At 47.9% G+C, this 14,062-nt stretch overlaps 1 protein-coding gene across 1 annotated transcript in view; it reads right to left on the bottom strand.

Moving 5' to 3' along the window:
- MROH7 (maestro heat like repeat family member 7) overlaps nucleotides 1–14,062 on the bottom strand; it is a 44,902-nt gene that overhangs the window by 28,258 nt on the left and 2,582 nt on the right. Inside the window, exons 3-7 of the mRNA XM_044238309.1 lie at nucleotides 9,368–9,441; nucleotides 4,448–4,522; nucleotides 2,770–2,849; nucleotides 2,351–2,480; nucleotides 168–263 (exon numbers count right to left, since the gene is read on the bottom strand). Of these exons, the coding sequence (XP_044094244.1) occupies nucleotides 168–263; nucleotides 2,351–2,480; nucleotides 2,770–2,849; nucleotides 4,448–4,522; nucleotides 9,368–9,441 (455 nt within the window). The remainder of the gene's footprint in view (nucleotides 1–167; nucleotides 264–2,350; nucleotides 2,481–2,769; nucleotides 2,850–4,447; nucleotides 4,523–9,367; nucleotides 9,442–14,062) is intronic.

The raw sequence follows: 14,062 nt of genomic DNA, 5'->3' as shown, positions 1-14,062 counted from the left end.
GTGAAGGGGCAGGAGTTTGGAATAGAGCCTGTTAAGAGGGACCAGGGAGCGGAACACGGGCACAAGGTGACATCCAGAAGTTCAACCACTCCTGGGCATAGCCTCCCCAGGCTCTGGAGCCCATTCTCCTTTCCCCTCTGCCCTTGTACTGCTCCCTGCCCCCACACCTCCAAGATGCTCTTCAGCCCGGCAGGAGTGGGGTCCTCCACAAAGAGGGCATTGAGCAGTGTCTGCAGAGCTTCCAGGGTCTGACGGTAAAGTGTCTGTGGACAGAAGGTGGACCAAGTCACTAGGAGGCTCCTGGAGCAAACCCAGCCTGCAACCCCTGCTATGGGTCAGGGGAGGAGGGGCATCCAGTCCCATGAGAGCTGTTTTCTGGCTCCATCTCAGACACTAACTTGAGGTGTAGTATTGGACAAATTACTACCCCCACCATGGGTATGGTTTCCTTATCAACAAATCAGTGGGGCGCCTGGGTGGCAGAGTCAGTTAAGTATTGGATCTAGGTTTTGACTCAGGTCATGATCTCAGGGTCCTGGGATTGACCTGTTATCAGGTTCTGTGCTCCGCATGGAGTCTGCTTGGAATTCTCTCCCTTCCTTTGCCCCTCCCAGGCTCCTTCTCTCTCTCTCTCTCTCTCTCTCTCTCTCAAATAAATAAATAAAATCTTAAAAAATAACAACAAATTGGTGATTATTATCCCTGCACTCAGGAGGAGGAAGAGGAGCCCCAGCATTGACTGAGAATCTATCATGGGCCAGGTCAGTGTGGAGATTCACACAACCATATCAATGTGCCCTCAAAGTGTTTTTCTCATTTTGCAAATGAGGATGCACTTATCCAAGCTCACGCGGTTTCCAGTGGTGAGGAACAAAGGAGAGGCTGGGTGGGCAAATGGCACGGGAGCGGTAAGAGCCAGAAAAACGGGAGGGTCGGCCTTTTACTATTGTTCCGGGTGTTTTTACTTGCTACTCCTAGACCGAAATAGACTTTCTAAGTTGCCCCTGCAGGGAGTCATGTCTCCCCTGCCCCGGTTCCCCTTCCCTCAGCCACACCCCAGTCCCAGAATTGTCTTAGGAAGGTACAGGCGTTACTCATACACAAGGCTACAGAGTGGGTTTGGGCCACCCTGGGAAGACCCTCTGTCCCCTGCATCCTTTCCTTCTGCCAGCTCATCATGTCTGTTTGTCTCCCAGGGTGTCCTCGCCCAGGCTTCCCCAGTCTGTGCACACCAGCGTTACACCACAACCACCAAGCCAGGCCCTGCTTGTCCTGCTACCACCTCCTTCCCTCCCATCCACGGACCCATTACTGTGCAGCACTGACCTCTGGTGTCTAGGCCTGGTACTGCAAGAGGGCATCCTGCTCTCTTGCCAGGCAGCAAGGATTCCCCCACCTTGTCTCCGTGTACCACCTACCTCCCAGGACCCAGAGTCCTCATGCTGCCAGTGTGGTCTGGCTCCTCCTGCTCTCTAGACTCGCTTCCCAGCCCTCCTGCATCAACCTCTGGCTCCAGCCACATTGCCCCCTTGTCATCTTTGCAGTCACCCTGTTCTCACAGTCTTCAGGCCACTGCACAGGCTGTTCCCTCTGCCTGGCATGCCCTTCCTTCTGCCCACCCCTCCACCCCAGCTAACCAGCTCTTCTGTAACCTCTCAGCTGCAGCACCATGACCCTTGACCCCACCTAGGCCAGGATACCCATCCTAAGCTTGCTTGCAACATTTACCATGAATAAATGTGCATTTATTTGTATGGTTCTTTGATAGTGTCCCTCTCCCCCCTCCCCTCCCTCTACTGTATCCCCCAGCCCCTGGTAGTTTGGAGTGGGCACTGTTTATATTTGCTGAATGAAAGGATGAATGAATGTGCCTCCCTCTGGGCTCAAACTCCTCTCCCTAAACCTCTCCCCTGGACCCTACATCCTACACTAAGGGTCACCTCTACCCACTTCTGGGACCACCCTTCCCAGGCTGGAAGACACTCACAGGAGCCCCTTGACGTTCTACCCTCATCCAAGCTAGGCATCACCCCAGCTCAGCCAGTCCTCAGCCCTCCTCCTCCCACTCCCAGTCACCTCCTCTGGCCGCACCAACACAGGCTCACATCCCTCTCTTAGGGCAGGACCCACAAGTGGACAGAGCATCCCAGACGAGCAATTCCTTATTCTGAAGATTCACTCATTCACCGAATATTTATCAAAAGCCTGTTCAGGCCAGGAGAGGCGAGGTCATGCAGCCTGAGTAGGGGTGTGAAGATTCACATCTACCTTCTGCAATGCTCTTTCTCTCCCCATTAGGAGGTCAGAAATGCACCTTTGTCTAAGGACCCGGACAGCCCTGAGGACTCACCTGTATGGCCTCAGCCTTGGCCTCGTCTTTCTCCTGCATGGCCTGCACGGAGGGGAGGGAGAATACACTCTTCACACACGTGCTCACCAGCTCTGCTCTTTCTTGCCAGCCCAGGATAGGCTGGGAGTGACTGCCGTAGACAAAAAGCAAGGGGGGAGAGGAGGCAGTGAGGGAGGGGCCCTGTGGCCAGAAGCAGGAAGCTAAGGATGAGGGGCAGGGAGGAGGGCACCTAGCTGGAGGCTTGGGCATGGCCTGAGCAAGATGAGGTGGGGAGGAGGGAAGTGGGTGTGCAGGACGGGGCCTGAGGAGCAGAAAAGGCCCAGGAGTGGGTGGGGCACTGAGGACAGGCCCCAGGGGAGAGAGGTGGAGCCCAGGGAAAAAGGGAGAGGGCTGGGGGTCCGGGAGGGGGCTGTGGACACCTCAGCTGGGTCAGGGTCTCCATGGCCTGCCAGCGGACAGTGCTTGAGAGGGAATCCAGTGGCTCCTCCTGGATCTGCCTCTGGACAGGGGACCACAGAGGGGCCAATGAGGGGGCAAGTCCACTGCAGACCACCAGGACCGAGGCCGCTGTTCCGCACAGGGCGTGGGGCTGTGCCAGCCCCTCAGCCTGGACAGAACTCCCCACCTCCACACCATGCAGGGCCTCCTCTGGGGATAGCTGGCTCATGGCTCAAACCCGGTCCTGGGATCAGTTCAAGGCCACCAAATGCACACTACACCTTAACCAGCCAAGGCCACCAAATGCACACTACACCTTAACCAGCCACACCCCACACACAGGGCCCAGCAAGAACTGCTTCAGCAGCCCCGTGGTAAGGAGGTATATTTAAGCCATGGGCTGGCCCAAAGCAAAAAAAAACACCATGAATGGCTCTGGAAGAGGGTCCACTTGAATTCCTTTAAAATTGTCCTAAGGGTGCCTGAATGGCTTAGTCAGTTAAGCATCTGCCTTCAGCTCACGTCATGATCTCAGGGTGCTGGGATCAAGCCCTCTGTGGGGCTCTCTGCTTAGTGCTGAGTCTGCTTGCCTCTCCCTCTGCCCCTCCCTCAGCTGGTGCGTGTACTCTCTCTTTCTCTCAAATAAATAAATAAAATCTTTAAAAACAAAATAAAGGGCACCTGGGTGGCTCAGTGGGTTGAACCTCTGCCTTCGGCTCAGGCCCTCATCCCAGGGTCCTGGGATTGAGCCCCCACATTGGGCTCCCTGCTGAAGGGGGAGCCTGCTTCTCCCTCTGCCTCTGCCTGCTGCTCCACCCACCCCCCCGCCCCACTCGTGCTCTCTCTCTCTCTCAAATAAATAAAATCTTAAAAATAAATAAAAGGGTGCCTGGGTGGCTCAGTGGGTTAGGCCTCTGCCTTCAGCTCAGGTCATGATCTCAGGGTCCTGGGATAGAGCCCCGCGTCAGGCTCTCTGCTCAGTGGGGAGCCTGCTTCCCTATCCCCACCCCCCACCCCCCGCCACCTGACTCTATGCCTACTTGTGATATCTGTCAAGTAAATAAATAAAAAATAAAATAAAAACATCCAAATAATTACTTCTTACTTTTGATCTCCCATCTACATACAATAGGGGCTCAATTAATGTTGGTTGAATGAAGTTATCAAAGGCAAGGATTTGCTCTCTTTAACGGACACAAAGCTAAATATAATTTTGGGGACTTCAGCGGCCCAAACCATTCCAGTGGATAACTGGGAAGTAAATGTATTTTGCCAAACAATAAGGAAACTCTTGGAAGTTTCCACACCAGGAGGAGTTTCTGGGACAAGAATGTGTTAAACAGTCACAACTGTTCACAGGGACTTGGGCTCTATAGTGATCTAACCACTGGGTTACATCCTTCCAAGAAGAGAGCCCACACACAGGCATTATTACCACAGGTACTGAGGAGATGAGAAGAGCCAGGCTCACAGAAGGAAAGGGGTTGAGCTCCCTCAGTGGGGTGGAGGGCAGTTAGAGGTGGACCGCCGCTCACATCCAAGCGCCCTGCCCCCATCTCTGTCCTCCTCCCACCTCAAGCCTTGTCTCGTCCGTTGGGCAGACCAGGACTCCCACCTCCTCCCCACCCAATGCCACAGGCCCACACAGGGTTCCCACACCATCATCTTCTTCATCATGGTCTTCTTCTCGCCTTCCCCTTCCTGGTGTTTCTGGAGGGCGATGACATTCTCCACCTGGGAGGCAGCAGAGGACAAAACCACGGGGTGAGAGTCACAAGGACCTCGCCCTCAGGGCTGACCCACACATCCCCACCATACACGGCCAGCCCGTCCCCACCTGCCAGCCCCCAGCATGGGCTCCAGAGAAATGAGAAACCAAGGTGACACTTGAGGTGGGGTACAGATTGGGGAAGGGTGTGGTGGCAGTGGGGGAGGGGTTGGATAATCCCTGAAGGGCGGCATTTGGAGGAGGATCAGATTTCAGGCCCTGCAAAGCACTCCCCCTCTCTGGTCTCCCTCTCTTGGGGGAGAGGAGGCAGGAGCTGAGGCGACAGAAGAGGTGCTGTCACCTCCTGCCAAAATCCCACCATGAGTGATACCTTTCAAGGGCTTTCTAGTACCCACTCTTAAGGGTACATCCTAGTCAGGTCTAGGTGTCCCATCAGCTGAGAGAGGGAATACCTTCACTAATGTCCAATTAATCTATGCGTTCTCATCATCTTAGGGCAGAAGAACAAAACTCATGAAATAGATAAACTAACTTCATCCAGGGAAGAAAGCAAAAGCAAGTGAACCCGATGGGCAGTGTGGTGGGTGCGAGAAGCCACACATTCTTGGCCATCATAATCAAGAGGACAGAGAGCCCTAAAATCAGGGCTCATCTTAGGGCTTGCTTAGATCAACAGAAGGCCATGAAGTGATGACGTGCCAGTTCCTGGCCTAGCCCTTCAGGGAACTGGCCGCATTTTCCTTCTGGAACCCAGCCACCATGCCACAAGGAAGCAAGGCTAGATATGGGACGATGATGCCATGTGGAAGGTGACATTCCAGCCCCTGCTCCCGGGGAACCTCAGGCTATAGCACAGAGAGCAGAAGAGCCACCTCACTGAGCCCAGACGGTTTCAGAATGGTCACACAATCCAGCAAGTTCATTTAGCTGAAGAAAACAAAAGCACTCATTCTAAAAGGTGTGGGCTCTACGGTTGACTGCGGCATTATCCACACCAGTCAAGATACTGAAGGAACCTGAGTGTCCACCGATAGATGAGTGGATAGAGAAGGTGTGTGAGATCTGTACACACACACACACACACAGACACACACACAGTGGAATGTAACTCGGCCATAAAAAAGAATGAGATCTTGCCACTTGCAACCACATGGATAGGCCTAGAGGATATAATGCTAAGTGAAATCAGTCAGACAGAGAAAGACAAATACCACACGACTTCACTTACATGTGGGACAGGAAAAACAAAACAAATGAACATACAAAACAGATTCATAGATACAGAAAACGTTCTCGTGGTTGCCAGAGAGAACGGGAGGTGGGGCGGGGCTGGGCAAAACAGGAGAAGAGGATTAAAAGATACAAACATAAGATACCTGGTAATAAACCTAACCAAAGAGATAAAGGATCTGTACTCAAGGAACTACAGAACACTCATGAAAGAAATTGAAGAAGACACAAAAAGATGGAAGACCATTCCATGCTCTTGGATGGGAAGAATAAACATTCTTAAAATGTCTATACTGCCTAGAGCAATCTATACTTTTAATGCTATTCCGATCAAAATTCCACCGCTATTCTTCAAAGATCTGGAGCAAATAATCCTAAAATTTGTATGGAATCAGAAGAGACCCCGAATCGCTAAAGAAATGTTGAAAAACAAAAATAAAACTGGGGGCATCATGTTACCTGATTTCAAGCTTTACTACAAAGCTGTGATCACCAAGACAGCATGGTACTGGCATAAAAACAGACACATAGACCAGTGGAACAGAGTAGAGCGCCCAGATATGGACCCTCAACTCTATGGTCAAATAATGTTCGACAAAACAGGAAAAAATATACAGTGGAAAAAAGACAGACTCTCAATAAATGGTGCTGGGAAAACTGGGCAGCTATATGTAGAAGAATGAAACTCGACCCTTCTCTTACACCATACACAAAGATAAACTCAAAATGGATAAAAGACCTCAATGTGAGACAGGAATCCATCAGAATCCTAGAGGAGAACATAGACAGTAATCTCTTCGATATCAGCCACAGCAACTTCTTTCAAGATGTGTCTCCAAAGGCAAAGGAAACAAAAGCGAAGATGAACTTTGGGGACTTCATCAAAATCAAAAGCTTCTGCACAGCAAAGGAAACAGTCAAGAAAACAAAGAGGCAACCCACGGAATGGGAGAAGATGTTTGCAAATGACAGTACAGACAAAAGGTTGATATCCAGGATCTATAATGAACTCCTCAAACTCAACACACACAAAACAGACAATCATATCAAAAAATGGGCAGAAGATATGGACAGACACTTCTCCAATAAACACATACAAATGGCTATCAGACACATGAAAAAATGTTCATCATCACTAGCCATCAGGGAGATTCAAATTAAAACTACATTGAGATATCACCTTACACCAGTTAGAATGGCCAAAATTAGCAAGACAGGAAACAACATGTGTTGGAGAGGATGTGGAGAAAGGGGAACCCTCTTACACTGTTGGTGGGAATGCAAAGTGGTGCAGCCTCTTTGGAGAACAGTGTGGAGATTCCTCAAGAAATTAAAAATAGAACTTCCCTATGACCCTGCCATTGCACTCCTTGGTATTTACCCCAAAGATACAGAGGTAGTGAAAAGAAGGGCCATCTGTACCCCAATGTTTATAGCAGCAATGGCCACGGTCGCCAAACTGTGGAAAGAACCAAGATGCCCTTCAACTGATGAATGGATAAGGAAGATGGGATCCATATACACTATGGAGTATTATGCCTCCATCAGAAAGGACGAATACCCAACTTTTGTAGCAACATGGACGAGACTGGAAGAGATTATGCTGAGTGAAATAAGTCAAGCAGAGAGAGTCAATTATCATATGGTTTCACTTATTTGTGGAGCATATAAGCATGGAGGACATGGGGAATAGAGAGAAGGGGGTTGGGGTAAATTGGAAGGGGAGGTGAATCATGAGAGACTATGGACTCTGAAAAACAATCTGAGGGGTTTGAAGTGGCGGGGGGGGGGTGGTAGGTCGGGGTACCAGGTGGTGGGTATTATAGAGGGCACGGATTGCATGGAGCACTGGGTGTGGTGAAAAAATAATGATACTGTTATGTTGAAAATAAATAAATGAAAAAAAAAGGTACAAACGTCCCATTATAAAACAATTAGGACACAGGGATGCAATGTACAGCATAGGGAATATAGTTAAAAATATTTTAACAGCTTTGTATGATGACAGATGGTAGCTATATTTATCCTGGTGATCTCTCGGTCCTCTATTTAAATGCTGAATCACTATGTGGTACACCTGAAACGAACATAATACTGTATTCACTTACAATATTGTATACCCTTCAGTTAAAAATAAATAAAAATTAAAATTTTTCAAAAATTTCAGGATCAGGAGAAATTGGGCCCCTCAGTCCTTATTCCCCCAGCAGAGTGAACTTTTAGACCACTAAGTTTTGGGGTGGTTTGCTAAATAACAACTGACAACTTAAACTGCCAAAGTGATGATAGAGGGATAGCTAATAGACTGAATGGTCATGGGAGACCTCTCAGAAGAGCCGATGTTTGGGTTGAGTCCTGAATGACAAGAAAGAGGTAATCATTCAAAAAAAGGGGGGGGAGGTAACCATGTAAAGAACTAGAGGAAATTCTGCCTATTTCCCCAATCTAGAATGTTACTTCACTGTTATATCTCTAGTACCTGAAACAATGCCTTGCACATAGTAGGGACTCAACAAAACGTGTTGAATAACTCTAGTAATAAACTCTATTTATTGCAGGCACTGTGCTCAGTGTTGTGTGTACATTAACACAGGCCTCCACTTCAACTTTATTATACCCATTTTGTAGCTGCGAAGAAACTTACTGGCAGAAAAGACAAATGCAAAGGCCCTGGGGCAGGAATGAGTATGCCATGTGTGAGAAACCGAGAAAGGCCAGTGTGGCAAGAACAAGATAGACAACCAAAGGAAAGCCATGGGATGAGGATGGATATTCCTAAAATGCCAGACCTCTTATATTAGTCCTGGCGCCCTGTCCCCATGCCCCACCCTGGTGTACTCCAGGGACTGGAGTTTGCCTCTGAGGCAGCCTGAGGGCAGTGCCTCCCTCCTGCTTGGCCTGGCCTGGGTGGATCCCACCGCTGGGCTCCATCCACCTGCCAGTCTCCCTGACTATGGGTGTGTTCACACTCACATCCACTAGCCTGTCCAGTCTGCCCCCACTGACCTTCACCAAGTCCTATGGGTGCTGGCTTTCTCTGGCCTCCTGACACCCAAGACCTGGGCTGGGGCTGTGTCCTGAAAAGGGGCATTTCTAACCTCTCTTCCCCTTTTAGAGACCCTCTCACAATTGATTCAGTTGCTTAAAAAACCTTTGTTGAGCACCTATAATGTTCCAGACACCATTCTAGATGCTGGGAATAGAGCTGAGAGTAAGACAGACCTGATTCAGGGGGTTCCTGGGTGGCTCAGTTGGTTAAGTGTCTGCCTTTGGCTCAGGTTAGGATATCGGGGTCCTGGAATCGAGGCCACCTCAGGCTCCCTACTCAGAGGGGAGTCTGCTTCTCCCTCTCCTTCTGTCTGCTCCTCCCCCCCAACTCGTGTGTGTTCCCCTCTCTCTAAAAAAAATCCTTGATTTATGGAGGATACATTCCAGTGTGAGAGGCTAACAAAAACCAAGGTGAACTAGTCAAGCACAGTGTATACCAGATGGTGACGAATCCCATGGAGAAAAGAAGAGCCGGGCAGAGAAACAGGAACCACTGGGGCTGCAGAGTAGAGGAGGAGGAGGGGGGAGGGGTACCCCAGGGAAGTCCACTGGGGCTTGGACAGGAAGCCTACCAGAGCCATCTTGTTGTCATCATCTCTCTTCCCTGGCACCTTCAGCAGGCATGAGGTCACTTCATCGAAGATTCCTGAATGTCACAGTTTCAATGAGGAGACAAGAGGGAAGGTAAAGATCTGGCGCCACAGCCCTGTCTCCCCTCCCCCACTGGCCCCCTCCAATCCTTATGCCCTTAGCTGCCAGACAGAGCTACCTTCCTCAAAAGCCTTCAGTGGCACCATAAAGCCACCATTCTTGTCAGCACCCTCAAGTCTCTGCCTGATCTGGGACCCCTGCCCACCTCCCCAGCCTGTCTCCTGCTGCTCTCCTCTCTCTCACCATGCTCTGGCCTCAGCCCTCCTTCTGGGCCAGGACAATCTTCTCCCTCAGGGCCTTTGCACAGGTGGTCTCCTCTACCCGGGCGCGTCCACTACTACACCCCATTGCACAGCTAGGGCTCCCCTCCTTCAAATTTTTGCCTGTCTGCCACTGCTCAGTGAGGCCTTCCTGACCTTCAGGGTGAAAGAGCTGTTGCCACAACATATAATTAAACTCTGATTTGTAATAGTAGATATCTGTTTTGTCAGCCCTGGATTTCCTCATCTTTCTTTCTGGTGAAAGAGGCCCTTCGTCTCTGTGGGCTACCCTTTCTCTGGATCTAGAGAAGCTGGATTATGCAAGCATCACCCCTTCTTCAGGTAGGGCTGGGCCTGGAACCCAGGCTTGACCAATAAAAGCATCCCATGCCCCCCGCCACACTGAACAGGCTGATAGACCCCCTATTAAAGAGACTGAGGGGAACCCAAAAGAAAATAGGTCTCTTTCCTTCTGAGGGCCTATGAGTGCCTAGAACTTGTTTCAGGGCCATCTCGGCCACCAGGGCTTCAGGAGGAAGGAGCCAATAGGGAGAAGAAGAGACACCAATAGTCGCGAACATGGCTTGCTTCAAAATCTCATCTCCTAGGTTCCCTTTTCCACTAAAAGGTACAAACCTCCTCAGAGAAATGTGTGAGTCTGAGATTTGGGCAAGAACGTACAGAATGAGCCCGAAACGTCTGGTAGCAGAAAACAAGAGAGCTCCAAGAATGATGGGGACATGTCATGGGGACATGTCATTGGGACGTGAAAGCTCGCTTAAAGGGGATCCCACTGGCCAAACTGGGAATGATTTGAGGATCACGATAAACAGCAGTAGTGGCAGATTATAATTCGTTGAATGACCTAAGGAATCATGAGACTGTACTAATAAGAACAAGTACACAAATAGCTGAAAGTTTGATGGGAAATGGTATGTTTACATAGTCTCCGAGTACCTCTCCACACAACATCTATTACACACAGAGGGTCGTGCCACTAGCATCTACTGGGGACAGTCCGGGTGTCCATCTTACAAAGCACAGACCAGCCCCTCCATACCTACATCCATGCCGCAAAGAATTATCTGACACAAACATCAGGAGCACCAAGGTTGAGAAAGCCTAGCTCCACGAGACAGGGTATGGAATGGGAAAGGTCACAGGGGACGCTTCTGGGCTGCTGAGAAAGATCTCTGTCTGGTTCTCCGCGGTGGTTACCAGCTTGCATACATATGTAAATACTCATGGAGCTGTATTTGAGATTCTTAGTACACTTTACACATTCTACCGATACAGGCAGGGTCTGTTTCCTGAAAACATTTTGTCTTTACAAATGCAAATGAACAAGCGAAGCCTGGGTGGCTCCGCTGGTTGGGCGTTGACTCTTGGTTTCTCCACGGCTCCCATAATGACCTCAGGGTTGTGGGATGACCTCCCACTCAGGCTCCACGCTTAGGGGCGGAGTCTGCTTGTCCCTCTCGATCTGCTCCTTCCCCTGCTTACTCTCTCTCTCTCAAATAAATAAAATCTTTAAAAAAATGGAAATGGACAGAATGTTCCTGTTAAAAAGCAAAGATTGGGGGCACCTGGCTACAATCAGAAGAGCAGGTGACTCTTGATCTCAGGGTCAAATCAAGCCCCACATGAAGTGTAGAGATTACTTAACTAAATAAAACTATTTTTTTAAAAGATTTTATTTACTTATTTGACAGAGAGAGAGAGTGAGAGAGAAAGCAGGAGTTGGGGGGAGGGTCAGAAAGAGAAACAGACTCCCTGCTGAGCAGGAATCCTGACAGGGGACTCGAGCCTGGGACTCTGAGATCATGGCCTGAGGGAGAGGCAGATGCTTAACTGACTGAGCCACCCAGGCACCCAGTAAATAAAGATTAAAAAAAGGAAGAAAAAAAGAAAAGCAAAGATTGACCCTAAATAGCCAAAATAATGTTTTTTTAAAGGCTTTTATTTATTTCTCTGTCAAAGATCACAAGTAGGCAGAGAGGCAGGCAGAGAGAGAGGAGAAAGCAGGCTCCCTGCTGAGCAGAGAGCCCACTGCGGGCTCTCAATCCCAGGACCCTGAGACCATGACCTAAGCCAAAGGCAGAGGCTTAACCCACTGAGCCACCCAGGCGCTCCTAGCCAAAATAATCTTGAAAAAACAAATAAACAAAGTTAGGGGACTCACATCATACTTTCTGATTTCAAAACTTAACTGCAAAGCTACAGTAATCAAAACAGTGTGGTCTTGGCAGAAGGGCAGACATATAGACCAATGGAATAAAATAGAAAGCCCAAAAATGAATGTAGTCAATTGATTTTTGACAAGGGTGCCAAGATCATTCAGTGGGGAAAGGATGGCCTTTTCAACAAATGGTTCTGGGAAGACTGGATTTCCACATATAAAAGGATGAAGTTGGATCCCCACCTCACACTCTCTATGAAAACTGCCTCAAAGACAAAGATTTAAAGGCTAAAACTGTAAAACCTTTCAAAGCAAGCATAGGAGGAAACCTTCACGACATTGAATATGACAATAATTTCATGAATACAACACCAAAAGACAGACAATAAAGCAAAAAATAAACCAGACTTCATCAAAATTGCACGTTTTTGTGCATCAAACAACACTACCAGGGTACCTGGGTGGCTCAGTCAGTTAAGCATCAGACTCCTGATTTCAGCTTGGGTCATGATTACAGGGTTGTGAGCGGCTCAGAACACAGGGCAGGGTCTGCTTATCCCTCTCCCTCCTCTTCTGCCCCCCCCATCCTGCTCATGGACACATGCATGCACTCACTCTCAAATAAATAAATAAATAAATCTTAAAAAAAAAAAAAAGAAGAACACCATCCAAGAGAACGAAAAGACAACTCACAGAATAGGAGAGAATATTTGCAAATCTATATCTGATAAACAAATTAGTAGCCAGAATATATAAAGAACTTCTAAAACTCAACAAGAAACAACCAACCAAATTTGAAAAGGGGCAAAAGACTTAAACACCCATTTCTCCAAAGATATACAAGCAGTCAATAAGCATAGGAAAAGATACTCAACATCAGTCATCATTAGGGAAATGCAAATCAAAGCCTCAATTTGATACCACTTTACAGCCTTTAGAATGTCTATTATAAAAGTATTTTCAAAAAAAGGAAAATAACAAGTGCTAACAAGGAGAAATTAATAGTGTAGAAACTGGAACCCTTGAACATTGCTAGTGGAAATGCAAAATAGTACAGCTGCTCTGGGAAGTGGCTTAGCAATTCCTCAAAAAGCTAAAGATAGGGGCGCGCCTGGGTGGCTCAGTGGGTTGAGCCGCTGCCTTTGGCTCAGGTCATGATCTCAGGGTCCTGAGATTGAGTCCCGCATTGGGCTCTCTGCTCGGCAGGCGGCCTGCTTCCCTTCCTCTCTCTCTGCCTGCTTCTCTGCCTACTTGTAATCTCTATCTGTCAAATGAATAAAAAAAAATCTTTAAAAAAAAAAAAAAGCTAAAGATAGAATGACCAGATGATCCAGCAAATCCACTCCTAGGTGTATATCTAAAGGACTTGAAAAGAAGGATTCAAACAGGTACTTGCACACTGATGTTTATAATTGCAGCATTAGTCCCAATAGCCAAAAAGTTTAGAAAGAACCCAAGCGTCCATCCAAGGGGAAATGGACAAATAAAATGTGGTACAGATCTTGGAATTTTATTCAACCATAAAAAGAAAGTAGTGTACACGGTACAGCATAGATGAATGTAGGGCAAGTGAAATAAACCAGACACAAAAGGTCAAATAGTATATGATTTCACTTCCATGATATCTCTAGAGTAGGCAAATTCAGAGAAAGAAAGAATATTAGAGTTTAGCAGAGCCTGGAGAGAGAGGGCTGGGGGTTGTTGCTTTATGATATGAGCTTCCATGTTGGGGTTGTAAGTTCAAGCTCTATGTGGGGTGGAGAGATTGCTTAAAAATAAAACCTTTAAAATATTTTTGTTTTTAAATAAAATGTTTATGGGAAAATGAGGGTCAACTATTAGCCTCCAAGGCAAAGTACGGATGCTATTGTCCTCAGAATAATACTGAGAAGAACTTCAAAGAGGAATTCTCATCCTACCAGATACCTATTATACCTTTGTAAATACAGATTTACAAAGCCACGGTATATTTTTAAAAATCACAATATGGTATTGATGCATGAACAAACAAAAATCTTTGGAGATACAAATAACTGGGAAAAGATCTTTACAACATCAAAAGTCGATAAGGGATTAATTTACAGAACTCCTGTGTATCCCAGCTGAGTGAGGGGCAGGCTCCGGATAGGACTTAAGGCTTCACTTAAGTGAGGACAGCAGACACTCAACAGAGGTGA

The sequence above is a fragment of the Neovison vison genome, chromosome 2, assembly GCF_020171115.1.
Source record: "Neovison vison isolate M4711 chromosome 2, ASM_NN_V1, whole genome shotgun sequence".
Taxonomy (NCBI): Eukaryota; Metazoa; Chordata; class Mammalia; order Carnivora; family Mustelidae; genus Neogale; species Neogale vison.
The sequence above is the reverse complement of the archived record's forward strand: the minus strand, read 5'-3'. Positions and strand labels throughout refer to the sequence as shown.